Below are 18,281 nucleotides of genomic sequence, written 5' to 3' on the forward strand. Positions count from 1 at the left end.
AATTCACCCAAGGTCACTTGTCTCGTAAGATTAATTTCTGTAACCCAAGGTCAAGTATCTATGGAGCCAAGCTCTGCTTGGAGCCCATATTCTAAGCACTACACTACACCACCTCACCCTTGAGCCCAACTCTTACCGAAAGAACACACGGGTCTCAGAAGGTGAGCAGGGGGTGAAGAGTGTAGTACCAGGACCCCTTATATGGGGTGAGACTGGGGCAGGCGGGAAGGCCACCATGCTGCCGCCCGGTGCTCACAGTGCTGCAGAAACCCCACAGCCCACAACTGCAGCGACTTGAGTCTAATTTAAGAAGCCTAGAGTTGCTCACTCCTACTGTTTTGTTACCACTTTAAATCCACAAGGCAACCAGATAAACAGCATTAAAGCCATTCACTGCTGGCGCTGCTGTATTGGTTTTCTTTAATTTTGCAAAGAAAATGTGAGACTGGTATTTTCTAATCTGACTGCTGAGAAGTATAGCGTGGTAGTTACAATTTAACAGCCCGAAGGGCAGGCTCTGAAGACAGAGTCTCAGCCTGACTCTCAGCTCTGAGCTGTGTGGCTTGGGTACCCCAGTTGCTGGAGGGAGAAATAGACGGGGAGTCAGAATCCTGGGTTCTCACCGTGGCTCTGGTGTTAATTTATTCTTTCGCTTTGGGCAGGTCCCTTGTACTCTTTGGTCCTCAGTCTTTCCAACTGGAAAAACGAGTGACTGTGTGAGATTGGTAGTTTTCACATTTTCTTTGAACAGAATTTTGTGCAAAACTCCAAGATAGGAGTGGAGCTCCTCAGGGGGAGTGCTGAGTGGAGGCTTCTGGCACCTACAACTCTTGCACAAGCAACAACAACACCTTAGGCAAAGAAACAAGTATGAAAACTACTGGCCTCAAACACTGTCCTGCCCCAGGGCCTTGGCATGTACTGTTCCCCCAGCCTAAAACCCTTCTCTCCCAACTCTTCTCTCTCCCTTCAGGTCTCCCTTAAATGTCACCTCCTCTGAGAAGCCTTCCAAGACCATGCTTTCCAACGTCGTTTCTTATTTATTAGCCCCTTGTTTATTGTTTATTTCATGAGACTTCTTACTAACTGTAATTATCTTCTTTATTTGTTTCCTTGTGTATTTTCACCAGAATGTGAGTCATCTGTCTTGACACTGTATTCCACCACTAGCCCATAACAGCACCTTTGTGCAAATTAGAGAAAGATAGCTCTTCCTCAAGACAGCTTACTGTCACTTGCCAGAAATGTGTCATAATAAACTTGCAAATCTATGACAACTACAAAACGAGGGCTACCTCTAGAATTGTGCAGTGCACAGCCTGTGCATGGTCACTCCGTCAGTGCCCACCACAGTGCCTGGCATGTAGGGGATGCCCAATAAATACCTGCTGACAAATTGTGTGAGGCCTCTACAGCTGTTCTCGGCAACCTCCCTGCGGCAGGACAGATTCAGGTTAGAGAGCGAAGCCTCTCTTTTCTCGTAAGCTCCTGCGAGAAGAGCAGAGGGTGTCTTCCAGGCCAGAGGCAAACAGGCGCCGAGGACTGATTACTGCATTTTCTCTCAAAGGCCATGAGACGAAAGCCATGCTGAACAACAGCGGCCCGCGGTACAAACGCAGCAAGATCGAGCGGCGCATGAACATCAACATCTTCTTCTGTATCGGGCTCCTCTTCCTCATGTGCCTCATTGGAGCTATAGGTATGGAATGTTCTGGAAAGAACAACACCATAGTAATCTTGTTTCTTTAGGCAAGTTGCTTCAACTCTCTGAGCCTTGGCTTCCTCATCTATAAAATAGAATTAATTAAAAATAAAGCCTACCCTGTACAGGTCTACCTTGGAGCTATTGGGGGTTCGGTTCCTGATCACTGCAATAGAGCGAATATCACAATAAAGTGAGTCACATAAATTTTTTGGGATCCCAGGGTATATAAAAGTTATGTTTACACTAAACTGTAGTCTATTAAGTGTGCATTGGCATTATGTCTTAAAAAAACAAGGTACATACCTTAATTAAAAAATACTGCTAAAAAATGCTAACCATCATCCGAGCCTTCAGCAAGTCGTAATCTTTTTGCTTGTGGATGGTCTTGCGTCGATGTTGATGGTTGCTGACTGATCAGGGAGGTGGTTGCTGAAGGCTGGGGTGGCTGGGGCAATTTCGTAAAATAAGACAACAATGAAGTTTGCCACAATCAACTGACTCTTCTTTTCAGGAACAGTTTCTCTGTAGCATGTGATGTTGTTTGATAGCATTTTACCCACAGGAGAACTTTCAAAACTGGAGTCAATCCTCTCAACCCCTGCCATGCTTTATCAACTAAGTCTATGTACTGTTCTAAGTCCTTTGTTGTCATTTCAACAATCTTCACAGCATCTTCACCAGGAATAGATTCCATCTCAAGAAACCACTTTCTTCGCTCATCCCTAGGAAGCAACTCTTCATCTATGAAAGTTTTATCATGAGATTGCAGCAATTCAGTCACATCTTCAGACTCCACTTCCAATTCTAGTTCTCTTGCCCTTTCCACATCTGCAGTTCCTTCCTCCGCTGAAGTCTCAAACCCCTCAAAGTCATCCATGAGGGTTGGGATCAACTTCTTCCCAACTCCCTTTCATGTTGATATTTTGACCTCTTCCCATGAGTCACAAATGTTCTTAACGGCATCTAGAATGGTGAATCCTTTCCAGAAAGTTTTCGATTTATTTTGCCCAGATCCATCAGAGGAATTACTATCTATGGCAGCCATAGCCTTGCAAAGCCTTGTATTTCTTAAATAATAAGACTTGAAAGTCAAAATGACTCCTTGATCCACGGGCTGCAGAATGGATGTTGTGTCAGCAGGCGTGAAAACAACATTAATCTTGTTGTGCATCTCCTTCAGGGCTCTTGGGTGGCCAGGTGCATTGTCAGTGAGCAGTAATATTTTGAAAGGAACCTTTTTTTCTGAGCAGTAGGTCTCAACAGTGGGCTTGAAATATTTAGTAACCATATTGTGAACAGATGTGCTGTCATCAAGGCTTGTTGTTCTATTTCTAGAGCACAGGCAGAGTAGATTTAATATAATTCTTAAGGCCTAGGATTTATGAAATGGTAAATGAGCATTGGCTTCAACTTAAAGTCACTAGTTGCATTAATCCCTACCAAGAGAGTCAGCCTGTGCCTTGAAGTCAGGCATTGACTTCTCCTCTCCCGCTATGAAAGTCCTAGGTGGCATCTTCCTCCAATAGCAGGCTGTTTTGTTTACATTGAAATCTGTGGTTTAGCATAGCCACCTTCATTAATTGTCTTAGCTAGATCTTCTGGATAACTTGCTGCAGCTTCTATACCCGCACTTGCTGCTTCGCCTGATACTTTGATGTTATGGAGATGGCTTCTGTCCTTAAACCACAGGAACCAACCTCTGCTAGCTTCAAACTTTTCTTCTGCAGCTTCCTCACCTCTCTCAGCCTTCAGAGAGGAGAGCTAGGGTCTCGCTCTGGATTAGGCTTTGGCTAAGGAAATTGTAGGGTTATTAATTGGCCTAATTTCACTATTGTTGTGTCTCAGGGAATACAGAGGCCCCAAGAGAGGGAGAGAGAAAGGGGAACAAGAGATGGTGAAGCAGTCAGAACACACACATTTATCGGTTAAGTTTGTCATCTTATATGGGCACAGTTTGTGGTGCCCCAAAACAATTACAATAGTAACATCGAAGATCACTGATCACAGATCACAAATACAATAAATGACAAAGGTTGAAATATTGCAAGAATTACCAAAATGTGCCACAGAGACATGAAGTGAGCAAATGCTGTTGGAAAAATGGCGCCAATAGACTTACTCAACAGAGGGTTGCCACAAACCTTCAATTTGTAAAAAACGCAATATATGTAAAGTGCAATAAAGTAAAGTGCGATAACACGAGGTATGCCTGTACTTTAAGAAAATGCCAATGAAATAAAAATGCATGTGAAAATTTCTTGAACATATTAAATACTCTAAATATTAGGAATATCACCTATCATTTATTTGTCCAAGAAATACTTCCTGAACCCAGGCACTCTCTTGGCGTGAGAAGACAGCAAGATGAGTCAGTCTGAGGACTGGTCCTCAAAGGGCTCATCGTCTAGCAGGGAGGAGTCCAACACCTGAACAGAAACAGGAGCAGTGTCGGAATCAGTCAGTGAGGGCTGCACATGAGACCTGCGTTAGTCTTAGTTTCCTATAGCAATAGTTTCCCATTGCTGCCATAAAAAGTTAACACATATGTAGTGGTTTAAAACAGCGCTAGTTTATTCTGTTACAGCTCTGGAGTTCAGAAGTCCAAAATCAATTTCACTGGATTCAGATCAAGGTGTTGGCAGGGCCACTCCTTCTGAAGGCTCTGAAGGGAGAACTTGTCCCTTGTCTTTTTGAATTTCTAGGAGCGCCTTCCTCCATCTTCAAAGTGCATTACTCCAACCTCTGCTCATGTTTCCTTCTCCTTTTCTCATAGTTTCTCCCTCTGCCTCCATTTTATAAGGACACTTATAATTACATCATTGGGCCCACCTGGATAATCCGGGTTACTATTCCCCGTCACAAGATCCTTAACTCAACCACATCTGCAAAGATACGTTATCTTCTATTTTGCCATATAAGATAGCATATTCTCAGGGCCCAGGAATTAGGATGTGGGCATCTTAGGGGGCCATTGTTCATCCTACTACAGGCATTGTGAGAGCATCAAGGAAGGAAGTCTTCCTTGAAGAGGTAGCTGCTAGAGCTGATCACCAAATGCAGTAGGCACACACCAAAAGAGGCAGGTGGATGGGGCACGCAGCTGTGAAAAGAAACAGAGGTCACTCTTAGCCCCAGGGACAGGGCAGGCAAAGCACAGACATAGGAAGGAGAATCATTTTATGCAAAGAGCAGTTGGCTGTTTGGTGTGGCAACAGCAAGACGGAGAATGAAGACATGAGGAGAACCAGGCTGTGACCGAGATCTACAGCTGCTGAGTGTGGGGAGCTGGGAAGGTAGAGGCGCCAGGATGTGAGCCATTCGAGCTGCTCCTCAGAGTGTAGGCAAAGAGGGAGCCTCACTCTTACCTGCTCTCCCCTCTATGGCTGAACTCTAAGGGTGGTTCTCAGGACCCTAAAGGAGACTCCAAAAAGGACCAGGGAAGATTAAGAGGAAGAACTCATGTGCTGAGTCCAGAACCACCTGCTGATCTCAAACCAATGAGCAGCGGTGGTGTTTTTACAAGATAGTGTCTGAAAGGCTAAGACCTTCCAAGGGCCCAGAGAGAATCGTGTGACCACAGTGAAGATGGTGGGATTTAGTCTTCTGGGTGGCCTGGAGTTTTTAATTAACACACATCCCAGATGTGTCTAAGAGCACTCCACGTGGGGGCGGCTCACAGATGGAAGGGGAGCCCCTGGAGCAGAGGAAAGCAGAAAAACAAGAAAACTGCCCTCCGTGTGGCCACCTCCGGGCCCTTCTAGACACTGCAGGGACTGTTACCTCTACTTCGAGACAGCTTTTTCAGGGACTGTCCGATCTGGAAAGGGCATTTGAGATCATCTCACTGTGTCTCCAGAGAAAGGAAGTTAATGATTAAAAGGTCCCACAGTGAGATAAGGCACAGACAAACCAGAATCAGCTTGGTAGATTGCCTAAAATGATAAATAATTGGAGAAAGAAATGGAGGGGGCAGAATTCTATTCTGTCTGAGAATGGTGCCTCATTCACAGTGACGGGTCTCTGTGGGCGTCTAACTAAAGCACACCTGCAGGAGGTGAAACTCTCAAGTGAGCGCCATTCCAGGGTTCTTTATCACGTGTTTACTTCAACTGTGTAAAAGTGGTATTTCTTTTTTCTTTGCCCAGGATGCCCTCCCCTGGCCTTTCTGTTCACCCAACACCCACCCCGGCTCCAGGACCCCTCAAGGCCTCCTCCTCCATGGGGCTGCTCTCATGGTCTCTAGTTCCTCGGAAGGCCAGTGGCCCTAACTTCACGCCATGTACTGGCCCTTAGTCATTTGCTCTATACTATTACCTTCAAATAACCTCATGTCTGTAAGTCTCCTTTCTTCTACCACATGTGATGGCATTTGGCCCAAACTCCTGGGCAAAGCAGCATCGTGGGGGCAGGGCAGCATTCCCTATGCCTTTTATTCCCTATGCATCCCACCCTGATGCTGAGAGCATTATGCATGTTAGATTATTCTATTTTCACAATATCCCTATGGTGAAGGTATTATTACAAATTAACAGATGAGGATGCTGAGATTCAGAAAGCTCTGTGGATGTACTTCATCTTATTAATCCACAGATGATGAGTGTTGTTAACCCCATTTGCAGGAAAGAAAAGATAGGATTCTGTCTACATCTGGTGCTGTTACTGTGGGCTCTCATAGCATTCAAGACTGTAGTGTAGCATCTCTCACACTGTATGGGATTTATCCCTTTACATCTGGCTCCCTGACTTGGTAGGGAACTCCTCAAGGACAAGAACTAGGATGGATTCCTTCTTGAATAGAGACAGGCAGGGAGGAGTGGATGAACAGAGAGATGCATGGATGGATGTGTCAGGTATGTGGATGGATGGATGAGTAGGTGAATGGGTGGATGAGCAGATGGATGGATGAGTACGTGCATGGGGGAAGAAGTGGGACTAGCATACAAGTCTGCCAAGACTCCCCAGCCATGCACTTTCTACCACATAGCTGAAAAGAACTCATGTCCCTTTCTCTCTTTCCAATCCCTGTATAACAGAACTTCATCAAAATGTGAGCAGACCACATGCTAGTCTTTTCTGGAAGGACAGAAATAATGCCTATCAAGAGATTGAAATGTAGGGTATATGAAGGACCACTTCAGAGCTAAATGAATACACACACACACACACGCACACAGAACTGTGTTGTATAGAGTAAGGATGGGCTCCTCCAGAGTACACTCATTTCGGGGAATAGGCCAAGTGCTGATGTAACTGACCGACTTTAGGACTAAGTGGAGATTCTGCCTCATCCTGACTTTGCCTCCTCTCAGGTCACGGCCTCTGGAATGGGACCTTTAGAGAACACCCTCCCTTCGACGTGCCAGATGCCGATGGCAGCTTCGTTCCCCTTGCTCTTGGGGGCTTCTACATGTTCCTCACGATGATCATCCTGCTCCAGGTAGGAAACCCTCCCTACCTAGGGGCTCAAGAAGACCTGTGGCCAATACCCATACAACTTTGTGTAATAAAGAAAAATCAGTGCTGGCCCCAAGAAAGAACTAACTGGACTGAGATGGGGAAATGTTCACTGCTTTGCTTTCCTGTGGGTCTTTGAAAGCATTCACATTTGGGGTAATGTCAGGACCAACCTTGCCTTGAGGAGGGGACCCTATCCCCGGAAAATAGCAAAGGAAGATATTGATCAGGCTTTCCTATTTAAGAGTATGATTACAGCAGTGATCCATTGTGCCACAGAACAAGTAAAACCCTCATGACCTGGGAACAAAAGAAGAAAAAGCAGCACAGAGAACTACCAAGAGCTCTCAAGCCCCAAGCATTGAGAGAAAGAAACCACGGGTTAATGTTTTAGCATTTGACAGATTGAGATGCAGAAGAACAGAACTGGCCCTACATGGGAGAAAAAAACAAAACATAGAGCACCTACAGGAGAGAGGCTGTAAGGGATAAAGTGATGAATAAAAAAATCTTCAGCCTAAGAAATCACAATCTAGGAAAAGATGAGGGAAGTCGTAGTTTTGTTTTGATGAAGCTCCATCTACATTCTATTTCTTGTAGTATTTGAGAGTGTTTCATTGTCCTCTTACTGGTGAAGCTTTTTCTGTCGTTAGTTCATTCATTCATTCAGCAGAGCAATCCTTTTCATATGCGAGTCAGATCCTACTCAGCTCTGCACAGAGCCCTCTGATGGTTTCACATGTGCTCGAAGTAAAATCCGCAGCCAACGAGGCCCTAAGTGACCTGGCCCCTGACTCCCTCCCTGGCCTTGTCTCCTGCTCCTTCACGTCCGAGGCCTCCTGACACTTACCCCCAGACGCCTGCCCACTCCTCCTGCCACAGATAACCTCACACCCTCATTTCTGCAGGTCTCTGCTCAAAGGTCGTGGTTTATGAACGAGTCCCCCTCAGCCATCACCCTCTACCCTCTTCACTTTTCCTTACCTTCTTCCTGAGACTTACCACCAACCAATATGTATTTGTTTGTTTGTTTACTAGAATGTGAGGTGTTCAAGGCCAGGAATTTTGTTCTGTTCACTGCCATTTCCAGCACCTAGCACAGCATCTGACACACAGCAAGCCCTTGATAGATATTAGGTCTCAAATTCATGAACAGTAATCAATAATGGGTCTGAACACCTGCAAAAGTGAGCGGCAGCCCTCGGCAGCAGAGAGACAGATCCAAGGGGTCAGAAGACTCTGGCCAGGGGCACCAGAGTTCCCACCCCCTCCCCGCTCGGTCATTAGACAACCAGTAGTGAGTGCCTGCCTCAGACAAGACATCCCTGGTTGAAGAAGGCGCATCTCTTCTTCAGATTCCCCTAAAACTTCCAAGGGAGGCATGGAGTCATTGACCTTTAGTTTCTCAAAGAAAGTCCATCACGTGAGCTGACCTCCGTTTTCCGTAAATGCCTTTGCTACCCACTAGCAAGGGTGCTGAGGCAGGGCACTGGCCTGGTTTCTGAGACAGTGGGAATCATTCTCTCCCTGCAGGTGCTGATCCCGGTCTCCCTGTATGTGTCCATTGAGCTGGTGAAGCTCGGGCAAGTCTGGTTCCTACACAATGACCTTGATCTGTACGACGAAGAGACCGATTTGGCTATTCAGTGTCGAGCCCTCAACATCACTGAGGACCTGGGCCAGATCCAGTACATCTTCTCCGACAAGACAGGGACGCTGACCGAGAACAAGATGGTGTTCCGGCGTTGTACCATCATGGGCAGCGAGTATTCTCACCAAGAAAATGGTGCGAGGCCTTTCAAGGGCTCCTATGGCTCTTGCTAAAGGAATCGCCCACTCTCTCCTAAGAAAATAGCAATAAAAGACATTATCCAGGCTCCCCACAGATGCCGTGAGGCTCTGTGGCAAGCTGCTCCCTGGATCCCCGTAGGCTTCCTTGTCACAGATCAGTGCTATTCTTATCACCTGTACACTTCCATTTGTTCACAAAGGCTATCAGCGATCTCCTTTGTAGTCGCTCTCCGGTCAATCTTTATCTAGTGCCATTCATACACAGGATTTTTGTCTGTCAGAAATGGACTGGGGATGTGTCCCAATTATGGGGCAGTCATACAGCCAAGTTTTGAGAATTTCTGAGGTCACGTTCCCTGACATGTCAGGACAGGCCTACGTCTAGGCGTATGGTCAGATTCGATACATCCAGGAAATGCTTTCCATGCTAGCTGATCTCTTGGGTTTTCACTGAGGCAAAGCTTTGACTTAGGAAATATGGCTGTAAAATGCCTGGACTGTCATCTTGCATGGACTTACACACACACACACACACACACACACACACTAAGAGGAGAAATTCTCAAGAGAGCAGCATTCATTCTTTGGAGTGGGAGGGATGGAGAAGATGAAGGAAGAGATATTGTAGGCAGCCCAATCCCCTTTGCCACTGAGGTAACCATTTACATGGGAGCTTCTGACCTCTTTTTACCAATAATCACAGCTGCCATTACTAGTGCTTAGAGTATGTTAGTCACTGTAACATATCATTAAGTCTTCAAAACAACCCTGGGAGTTAGGTACTTTTTTAAAATCCCTAATTGAGGAAATAAAGGCACGGGTTTAGTCAAAGCTCAAAATCACACAGCTAGGAGGCAGCAGAGCAAGGATTTGAAACTGTGTGGCTCAGTTGCTCCCTTCTTCCTCCAGTCAGGGCAGCCCCCTGCCTATTTTCCAGAGCAGCACAATGCTCTTCTCACCCTAAAGTCTGGCATCTCCCCAACTGTGACCTGGCCAACGTATGGCTGGTGCAATAACAGAACTCCTTTCTCACAGCCAAGCGACTGGAGACCCCAAAGGAGCTGGACTCAGACAATGAAGAGTGGATCCAATACCGCTGCCTGACCGTCCCAGCCAGATGGGCCCATGGCCCGGCAACAATGAGAAGCCAGAGAGGGGCCCAGCCTCTGAGGAGGTGCCACAGTGCCCGGGTACCCATCCAAGGACACTCCCGACAAAGGTCCATGGGGCGCTGTGAAAGCTCGCTGTCTCCTGTGGCCTTCAGCAGCTCCATAGTAAGTCCATGCCTTTTCCTCTTTGAATTGCTAGTGGCCTCTGTGTGGGAGAGATGGGAGAGGGCTCTAGGGTATGGAAGAGAAAAGACTATATGAACCCTGAAAAACTCTCAAAATGGCAGCCCTTGGTCTTGTATGTAATCCACGTACATATGTTTTGTTGGGTATATGAAATTCTTGTTAATTTCAAATGTTCAGTGTTTAGAAATTGGAAGATTTCATACAAACATAGATTTCTGGCTTCTGTTTAAAAAATGGAATTGGAGTGGGTGGCCCCATGGCCAAGTGGTTAAGTTCTCACGCCCTGCCTCAGTGGTCCAGGGTTTCACTGGTTCAGATCCTGGGCATGGATATGGCACCACTCATCAGGCCATGCTGAGGCAGTGTCCCACATGCCACAACTAGAAGGATCCACAACTAAAAAATACACAGCTATGTACTGGGTGGATTCCGGGGGGCGGGGGGGGGGGGGGGTGGGGGTGAGAAAAAAAAAGAGATTGGCAACAGTTGTTAGCTCAGGTGCCAATCTTTAAAAAAATGGAATTGGAAAATTTCTCCACACTAAGCCAGCATTTCCTCACGGCAATAATTAGCTTGAATTAAGGAGCTGATGCCACTTAGACTGGGTGTGCAGGCTTCAGTTACTCACAGTCTACCACCCTCCCTTTCTGTTTATCCCCATCACTGAGCTGAGGGCCAGCAGTTGCTCATTGTGCATGTTTTTCCGATAATACAGTTAAAAGGAAAGAGAAATATTTGTCATGCTCATGTTTCTACAAAGTAGAAAAACAAAAGATAAGCCTGTAAGACTTATGCATTTCAAGAAAAATGGGAGAATGTGATCATCATTGATAAAGAGTCCTAAATTATCGTGAAGCAAAGAACATCTATGTCAAAATTACCCAGCTCAGGGCCAGCCCCGTGGCCTGGTGGTTAAGTTCACACCCTCTGCTTCAGTGGCCCAGGGTTTTGGGGTTCGGATCCTGGGCGTGGACATGGCATGAGGCCATGCTGGGGCTGTGCCCCACATAGCAGAGCCAGAAGGACCTACAGCTAGAATATACAACCATGTACTGGGGGGCTTTGGGGAGAGGAAGAAGAAGGAAAAAAGAAGACTGGCATGAGTTGCTGGCTCAGGTGCCAATCTTTAAAAAAAATAAATAAAAATAATAAAAATAGCCAGGTCTAGTGTTAAAAAAAAATAATACCAAGCCCACTTCACTCCCTTAGTTACCTGCCTGGCCCCTATGACATTCCACTTTGCAACTTTGGTCTAGGGCTTGCTGGGTATGGTCCCTTCACCTTTGATCCATGAGGACAGCCATCAGTAAATGTCCAGGTAGCAGGTGAAGAAATTGAGTTCCTTCCCCAAGATTACACAGCATTCCCTCGAATCAAGGCCAGAACTAAGGCCTTCTGCCGCCTGTCCCGTTCCACTTCCCTCCACACCATGCTCTTTCTCTAGGGAACACATCATCTGGAGTCTTCTGCACTTACAGAAAAGGTCAGAGGGAACCCTAGCCAGCTTGAACAAGACGCACATATTAATGGAGGGACCTGAAGTGCTATTATCCCATTACTAGAAATTAGATTTTCAAAATGATCCTTTTGGTGAATTTCCTTCCAGTCTTTTATTTCCCCATTAGTATACAAATAACCACATATATTTAACATTTTTTCAGTCATAGTACATATAAATTATAGGTGCTGGGTGTTTTTTCACCCTGACATGATATCAAAAGCATGTTCCAGGGTCCAGCCCAGTAGTGTAGTGGTTAACTTCACACACTCCACTTTGGCAGCCAGGAGTTCACAAGTTCGGATCCTGGGCACAGACCTAGCACCACTCGTCAAGCCACACTGAGGCAGCATCCCACATAAAATAGAAGAAGGTTGGCACAAATATTAGCTCAGGGCCAATCTTCCTCACAAAAAAAACATTTTCCATATTGCTACCTAGTATTCATAACCCAGGACTATGTTTTCTAACTGTAACAAAGAAGAAATTCTGTCAGTCTATCTGTTCTGGGTTGTTACTTCTCTAACTTTGGATGAGTACAAAGTTGAGTTCATTCTCTCATGCTATTGCCATTCACAGAAATGCGTCATTAGTGGGGATGAAACAGTAACAATGTGTTAAGACATATGAGGCTCATAAACATACAGGAGGAATGATCCATAGATGCATCTAGGAAGATTTTTGGTTTTTTTTTTTCTTTTTGATTTTCCCCAGTAAGATAACCACAGGACATGCATACTGTCAAGTCTTTCTCTTCTTTAATTCTGTCCCCTCTGGATGGAATGCTGTTCCCCCAGCTCTTTAAATATTTAAACAATGAATTCAGTGAATTCTCATTAGGCGCAGATTCTAGGCCTTTCACTATTGGCGTCTTTTGGTACTCTCTTGTTCTAGATACCACGAGCATCCCACCTAACTGAGAATGTCTCCCCCAGGATGCAAGGGGAGAAAAAGGGAGCTTTCCTTTGTAGATCTCAGTTGGTAACCACAGATTTTCTGTCCCCTGTTCAACCTGACAAATCTCAGTAGCCCGGGAAAATTGCAACCCTCAGCCAGCCGGTATAACTTTTATTCAGGGCCTTTGGTTGATGGTCAGTGAAACAGACACATAAACTTGTGAGCTATCTCCAGGTCCTGGATGTCATCATTCTGCCCTGGCTGGCACTTTCAAAACCAAGGTCTGACTAAGTTCATTCAGGAACAATAAGGACATTGACTCATAGACTAAGACCCAATTCTTGTTGCCTGGGCACGTAAGGATGGTGATAGGTTCTCTTTATGAACTGCCAAATATGCCATTCTACAGTCACATTGCTTGCAAATCTGGGGTTAGTGGGACAATAGCATCCCTGGATATTTGCTAGGGAGGGCACTGGGCTACGAGTCAGTAAGCGTAGGTTCTGGTTTCAGCTCTGCTCCTGGCTTGCTGGGTAACCTTAAGCAACATGTCAAACTTCTTTCCTTCCCTGTTTCACCACCTGAAAATATTTGGCTTACAACTCTCACCAACTGTTCTGAAAATCAAGAAACATAACGTTTGTGCTGACCTGAAAGGTCCCTTTTAGCTTTGAATTAGGCACATTTGGAGTCAAACGCCCTAGGCTTTCATCTCAGCTCCACCACGTATTAGCCCCGTGACTTTGGTCAACTTACTGGGCTGAAAGCCTCAACGTTTCCATCTTTAAAAGCATTATTGTTTTCTGCTTCATGAGTTTATTTTGAGGATTTAATTCTTAAAGTCAAGTGTTCCAGACAGAAGGATAGCTCATAGAAGTTTTAGCTGATCTTTCTGAAGGAAAGCTCTCTACCTTGGACAAGTGGTCACGTATCTGATGACATGGGAGGGGAAATGGGAATTTTCGTAAAATACGATGTCACGCGCCCTCCCCTCGAATTCTGATATATTTGGTCTATGGTAGGGCCTGAACATTCATATTCCTATTTCCGATGATTCTAGTGAGCAATCAAGACTGAGAACCTCTCTAAGCATACTGTTGCCCCATTAGGAAATGATCTTCATTTGGCTCAAATGAGCACCTTCTACAGTTTGGGAGGCATTGGCTGAAGGGGGTGATTTATGCTTTCTTAGTGGGATCTGACACTAACCTGCAGAATGTGTGTGGCTGGAGTGGCAGATCCTTGAATTAGTCCATAGAGAACATCTACGACAGCCCAAGGGAGCCCTCTGGTTCCCACCCGCACCCATTCTCGGCAGGCTCTCTGAGCTTACCTCCTCCTCCACCTGCCCATCTGGCATCTGATCTGGTCTGATAATCTCTTGGCACCACCAGTTCTTTACCGTCCCTTTGTAAGCTCAGCCAGAACTTGCTCTTGAACCCCGGGGTGCCAGGTCATGGTGGAGCACCCTACCACAGTTAAAAGAAGCCAGGTGTTGATTTCCTTAGCCCTTTGCTCTAAACCAAAAGTAAAATGAGCATCAGCAACAAAAACTGGCCTTTTCTTTTACTACAATAAATAGGGAAGCATTAGGTTGTCGTCGCCTAATTGGCTGCTGTAAAATCCGTGGCTTTAGGGTGGGGTGATACACTTATGAAAGTGGTGAGTTCTGAGCCAGTGTTTAGGGGTACTGGCAGATGGAAAATGAAATGCCTTTTTTTCTCCTGGTCTGTAAGCAGCCAAGATTTGAGCAGAGAATCTTTGTTTAGAAGTGCCACTTGCAAAATGTTTTCCAGAATCGTCAGACCAAGGAGTGTCTTCCTAATCACGTAATTTACATAGGAGCCGGTTAGGCCCTCCACACTGCACCACCACTCCCTTCTGTGGGCATGGCCCCTGCTGCCCTCTGGGAAGAATGCCATAGAGAAGAGTAAAGGTGTCTTTGGCCCTCTGCCTGCTTTCCTGCATCTTGGTCTTCCTTTCTTTCTTTGGAAAAGATTTGTGCAGCCCTTCGGGTCTGCTCCAGGCTGGCGGGAACAGTCCACCTACACACACTCCCACGGAAAGTTGGATAAGAGTCCTGATTCAATTAGCCAAGCACACAAAATCTTTTTGGATGTGATGTGAACACACAGGGCAGGAACAGCTAAAGCTTATCTCAGTTTCTCTGAGCCTCCAGAGTCCCCAGTGGGTGCACATGGCTACAGTGACTCTGTTCACAAGGGGTTGAGGTCTTATAAGATCTGGGAAAGTCCCTTCTTGCTGGGCCACTGACTTTTTTCCTTTGGGACTGACATCACATTTGGGAAAAGCTTACCTTAATAATCCATGTGCTTCTATTGAAGCAAATATTTACTAACATTGGGCTCTCCCAGATCTGGAACCAAACTCAGTATCATCAAGGGCACAACCTCAGCCAGGGCAGAAACAACACCGCCCTAAACACGATTTCAGCCTCCAGCTCCCCAAAACCCAAGAAAGTTTGTTTCCACAATGGTGATATGACCACATGGTTAAGTAGTCAAAAGGAGCCAAAGGTCAAAGGTGGAAAGTAAGTTTCCGTCCTCCTCTATTCCCCACCACCCCAGAGACAACCGTTATTTGCTGTTTCCTGTGTCCTTCCCAGAGGTGTTTTACCCATATAGAAACACACGAGTGTGGTATGCATGTGAGCACATCCGTTACTGCAAGCAGGAACATACCATACATACTGTTTGGACTTTGCCCTTTTTTTGACCTAACGAATCTGGGGGAATATTTCATACATGTAGACAGACATTCAATGGAGAGCTGCCTCATCTTTTTTAATGGTTGTTAGAATTTGTTGGATGGTTGAGCCATCATCTGTTTATACATGTGTGAATTTTTCTCTAATATTCGTTCTTAGAGCCGAATTGCTGAATTATGAGTGTGTGAGTTTTTATTTTGATTGATACTTCCCGAGAGATTGTACCAGTTTAGACAACGACCAACAACAAATAGAAAGGTCCGCTTCCCCCCTTCTCTGCCAGTTCTATGTTTTCTCAATGTGTACATTTCTTTAAAATAGCCTTTCATTTATTGTCAGCCAGTCAGTCAACAAACATTCAGTAAGCACCCACAATATGACATATATTGTTCTAGGCGTTGGGGATATAAACTCTAACAGGGTATTTTCACTCATTTTAGGAGCTCACAACCCAATGAGGGGGCAAGAAGAACCCAGTGACTATAGGACCGTGCTCTCAGTGTTGGGATATATGGGTGCTGAAGTGCTCTCAGAGCCCAGGAGAGGTGCATGTACATCAGACTAGGCCTCAGGGGGCCTGGAAGGGTTAGCACCTGAGCTGAATTTGAGACAGAATTAAAGAACCAGAGCAAGGAAAAGGCTATCTGGTCAGAGAGGTGAGGAGTGCACGTTGTTGTAGTGGGAGAAAATCTACACAAGCAAAATGGAGAATTGGGGTTCTGAGGAACAGCTGGAACAAAAGTACAGGACAGAGAAAGGCGAAGGAAGAGATGGAGACGTAGGCGGAAGTGTGCCATGAAGAGCTTTTTCCAGGCCTAGGCACCAGGGTTCCTGTTTACTTTCACTGCTGGTTCCAAGGATTCCTATAGTGACAAACTGCAGCCGCCAATCAGTGACAGTCACCAGTGTGAACTGGAGTGCATTATCATTAAAACTGAGAGGTCAGTGGCGCAGTGGGGCTTAGCCTACTTTTCCAGCCTTCATTGTGGAACACACCCCAGCCAGGAAAGAAGCAGGGGTGACAGGGCAGCCATGTAGCACAGATCCTTGCTACTCAAACTCTAGTCCTCGGACCCGCAGCATGAGCGCCACCGGGGAGCTTGTAGAAATGTCGATGCTCAGGCCCCACTCCAGACCCACTGAATCAGCATCTGCATTTTAGCAAGATGCCCAGTTGATTCATGTGCTCGTTAAAGTCTGGGAAGAGCTGGCATAGTGTTTAAGAGTTCAGGTCTTGGCATCAGGCAGAACTGGATTCAAGACCCAGCTCTTCTACTGATTGTGCGACTTTAGACAAGTTACTTAACTTCAATGAGCCCCCTTCACCTCATAATTAAAATGGGAGAATGATAGCTATTTCAATGCTGTTATGATGGATTAAATGACATACAAGAAAGCCCTTAGCACTTGGCTATAAAGTTGTCAACAAATGTAATCTATTGATAATGATGGGATCCTTGAGGGAGTAGCATGAGGTCAGAGATCATGTTCCTCAGAGAGGGTTTGCCTGAGCTTTAGGTGTTCTGCAATAGATCCAACCAGCTGCCACAAAGCTCTAATCTCAACAACTGGTAGCCCCATAAATTTCTATTGCTTTTCCTTTGGAGAAATAGATTAGCCAAAAGGCCCAGAGATGGGTGGGGCACTGCTTTCTCTCTAAGTGTCCTAAGTGCCAAGTTTCTAAATGGTAATGGACCAGACAGGAAACCAGTGGACCAAGGGAACCATGCAGAACCTTGCCTGGGGAAACAGTCGGTGGTGACTGGATAAAGCTCAACTGACATCTGCTGCTGACACCTGTGGGCTGGGCCTGCTGCCAAGGCCAGAGAGAAGTAGGCCCTCTGCAGAGATTTTTTTTAACTCATCACTCTATGATTGGGTGGAAATACACTAAAGAAGAGTTTTAACAGAGACTTTGTGAGCTAATCAGTGGTGACGTAGCAGGGTGTCCTAGCTAGAAGTTAGTCAACAAAGGTTTGAGTGCCTGCGGTCTGCCAGGCACTGGAGACACATCACAGACACTCTCTGCCCTCATGGCACTTAGAGACTAGAGGGTAAATGGACATGCAATAAATAACCATTAAATCATTTTAACTGTGTCACTGTTTGGAAATACATAATGCATGGCTTGGAGCAAAGCAGTGTGCTCTCAGAGGCTGGGAGTCAGGTGATGTGAAAGCTGCCCTAGTTCTGCCCCGAGCTGAACGTGCGTCCTGAGTGGTTCACTGGCCTCCTCGCTGACACTCACTTTTATCACCAGGACAGCAGGGTATTTGCCTTGGATGACCTCCAAGCTTGTTCCCAACTCTGGGTATCTGTGGTAAGGGTTAAAATCATCCCGTTCATGTACCCCACAGAAAATGAAATCTATTTCCTGAAAAGGAAGATTCCCATAATTTCCTTTGTAATCTCATGAGCTATCTGCTGAGCCCTAAGGATTAGATATATAAACCCATCAGTTGTGTTTGGGATGCCAGAACTGAAGACACTGGGGTGTCAACAAGTGTCAAAGGCCATGTCCTTCACATCGGGGAGTCACCCTGGCATGGAGGTTAAGAGCATGAATTCTGGGGTCAGGCTATCTTGGATCAACTGAAGGAATCTCTCTCACTTATTGTGTGAACTTAGGCAAGACACTTAATCTCCCTGGGCAGCCGTTCCTTACCTAAAATTCAGAAGTAACTGGGAGGATAATAGCTCTCAACAGATAACGTTGCTGTGGGCATGCACTGAGAAAATGGATGTCCCCAGAATATAGGAAACACTACATGAATAGGAACCATCATTACTATTGTGAGAAATGGGCTCAGAGTTCCTTGAGTGGTGTTGGTAAGCTGATGGCAGGCACTGGATGGAGCCTGGAATCTTGTTAGAGAAGTTTGCAGAGGAGCATTAATAAGGGAACATAGCAAC

At 45.8% G+C, this 18,281-nt stretch overlaps 1 protein-coding gene across 13 annotated transcripts in view; it reads left to right on the forward strand.

The window, feature by feature from the left end:
• Positions 1-18,281, forward strand: part of ATP10B (ATPase phospholipid transporting 10B (putative)) — a 286,627-nt gene that overhangs the window by 221,178 nt on the left and 47,168 nt on the right. For all 13 annotated transcript variants that reach the window (XM_044777708.2, XM_044777711.2, XM_070517124.1 and 10 more), the window contains 4 exons: positions 1,568-1,699; positions 7,015-7,142; positions 8,693-8,945; positions 9,986-10,224. In XM_044777708.2, coding sequence (XP_044633643.2) covers positions 1,568-1,699; positions 7,015-7,142; positions 8,693-8,945; positions 9,986-10,224 — 752 coding nt within the window. The remainder of the gene's footprint in view (positions 1-1,567; positions 1,700-7,014; positions 7,143-8,692; positions 8,946-9,985; positions 10,225-18,281) is intronic.

Source organism: Equus asinus, chromosome 9, assembly GCF_041296235.1.
Source record: "Equus asinus isolate D_3611 breed Donkey chromosome 9, EquAss-T2T_v2, whole genome shotgun sequence".
NCBI lineage: Eukaryota > Metazoa > Chordata > Mammalia > Perissodactyla > Equidae > Equus > Equus asinus.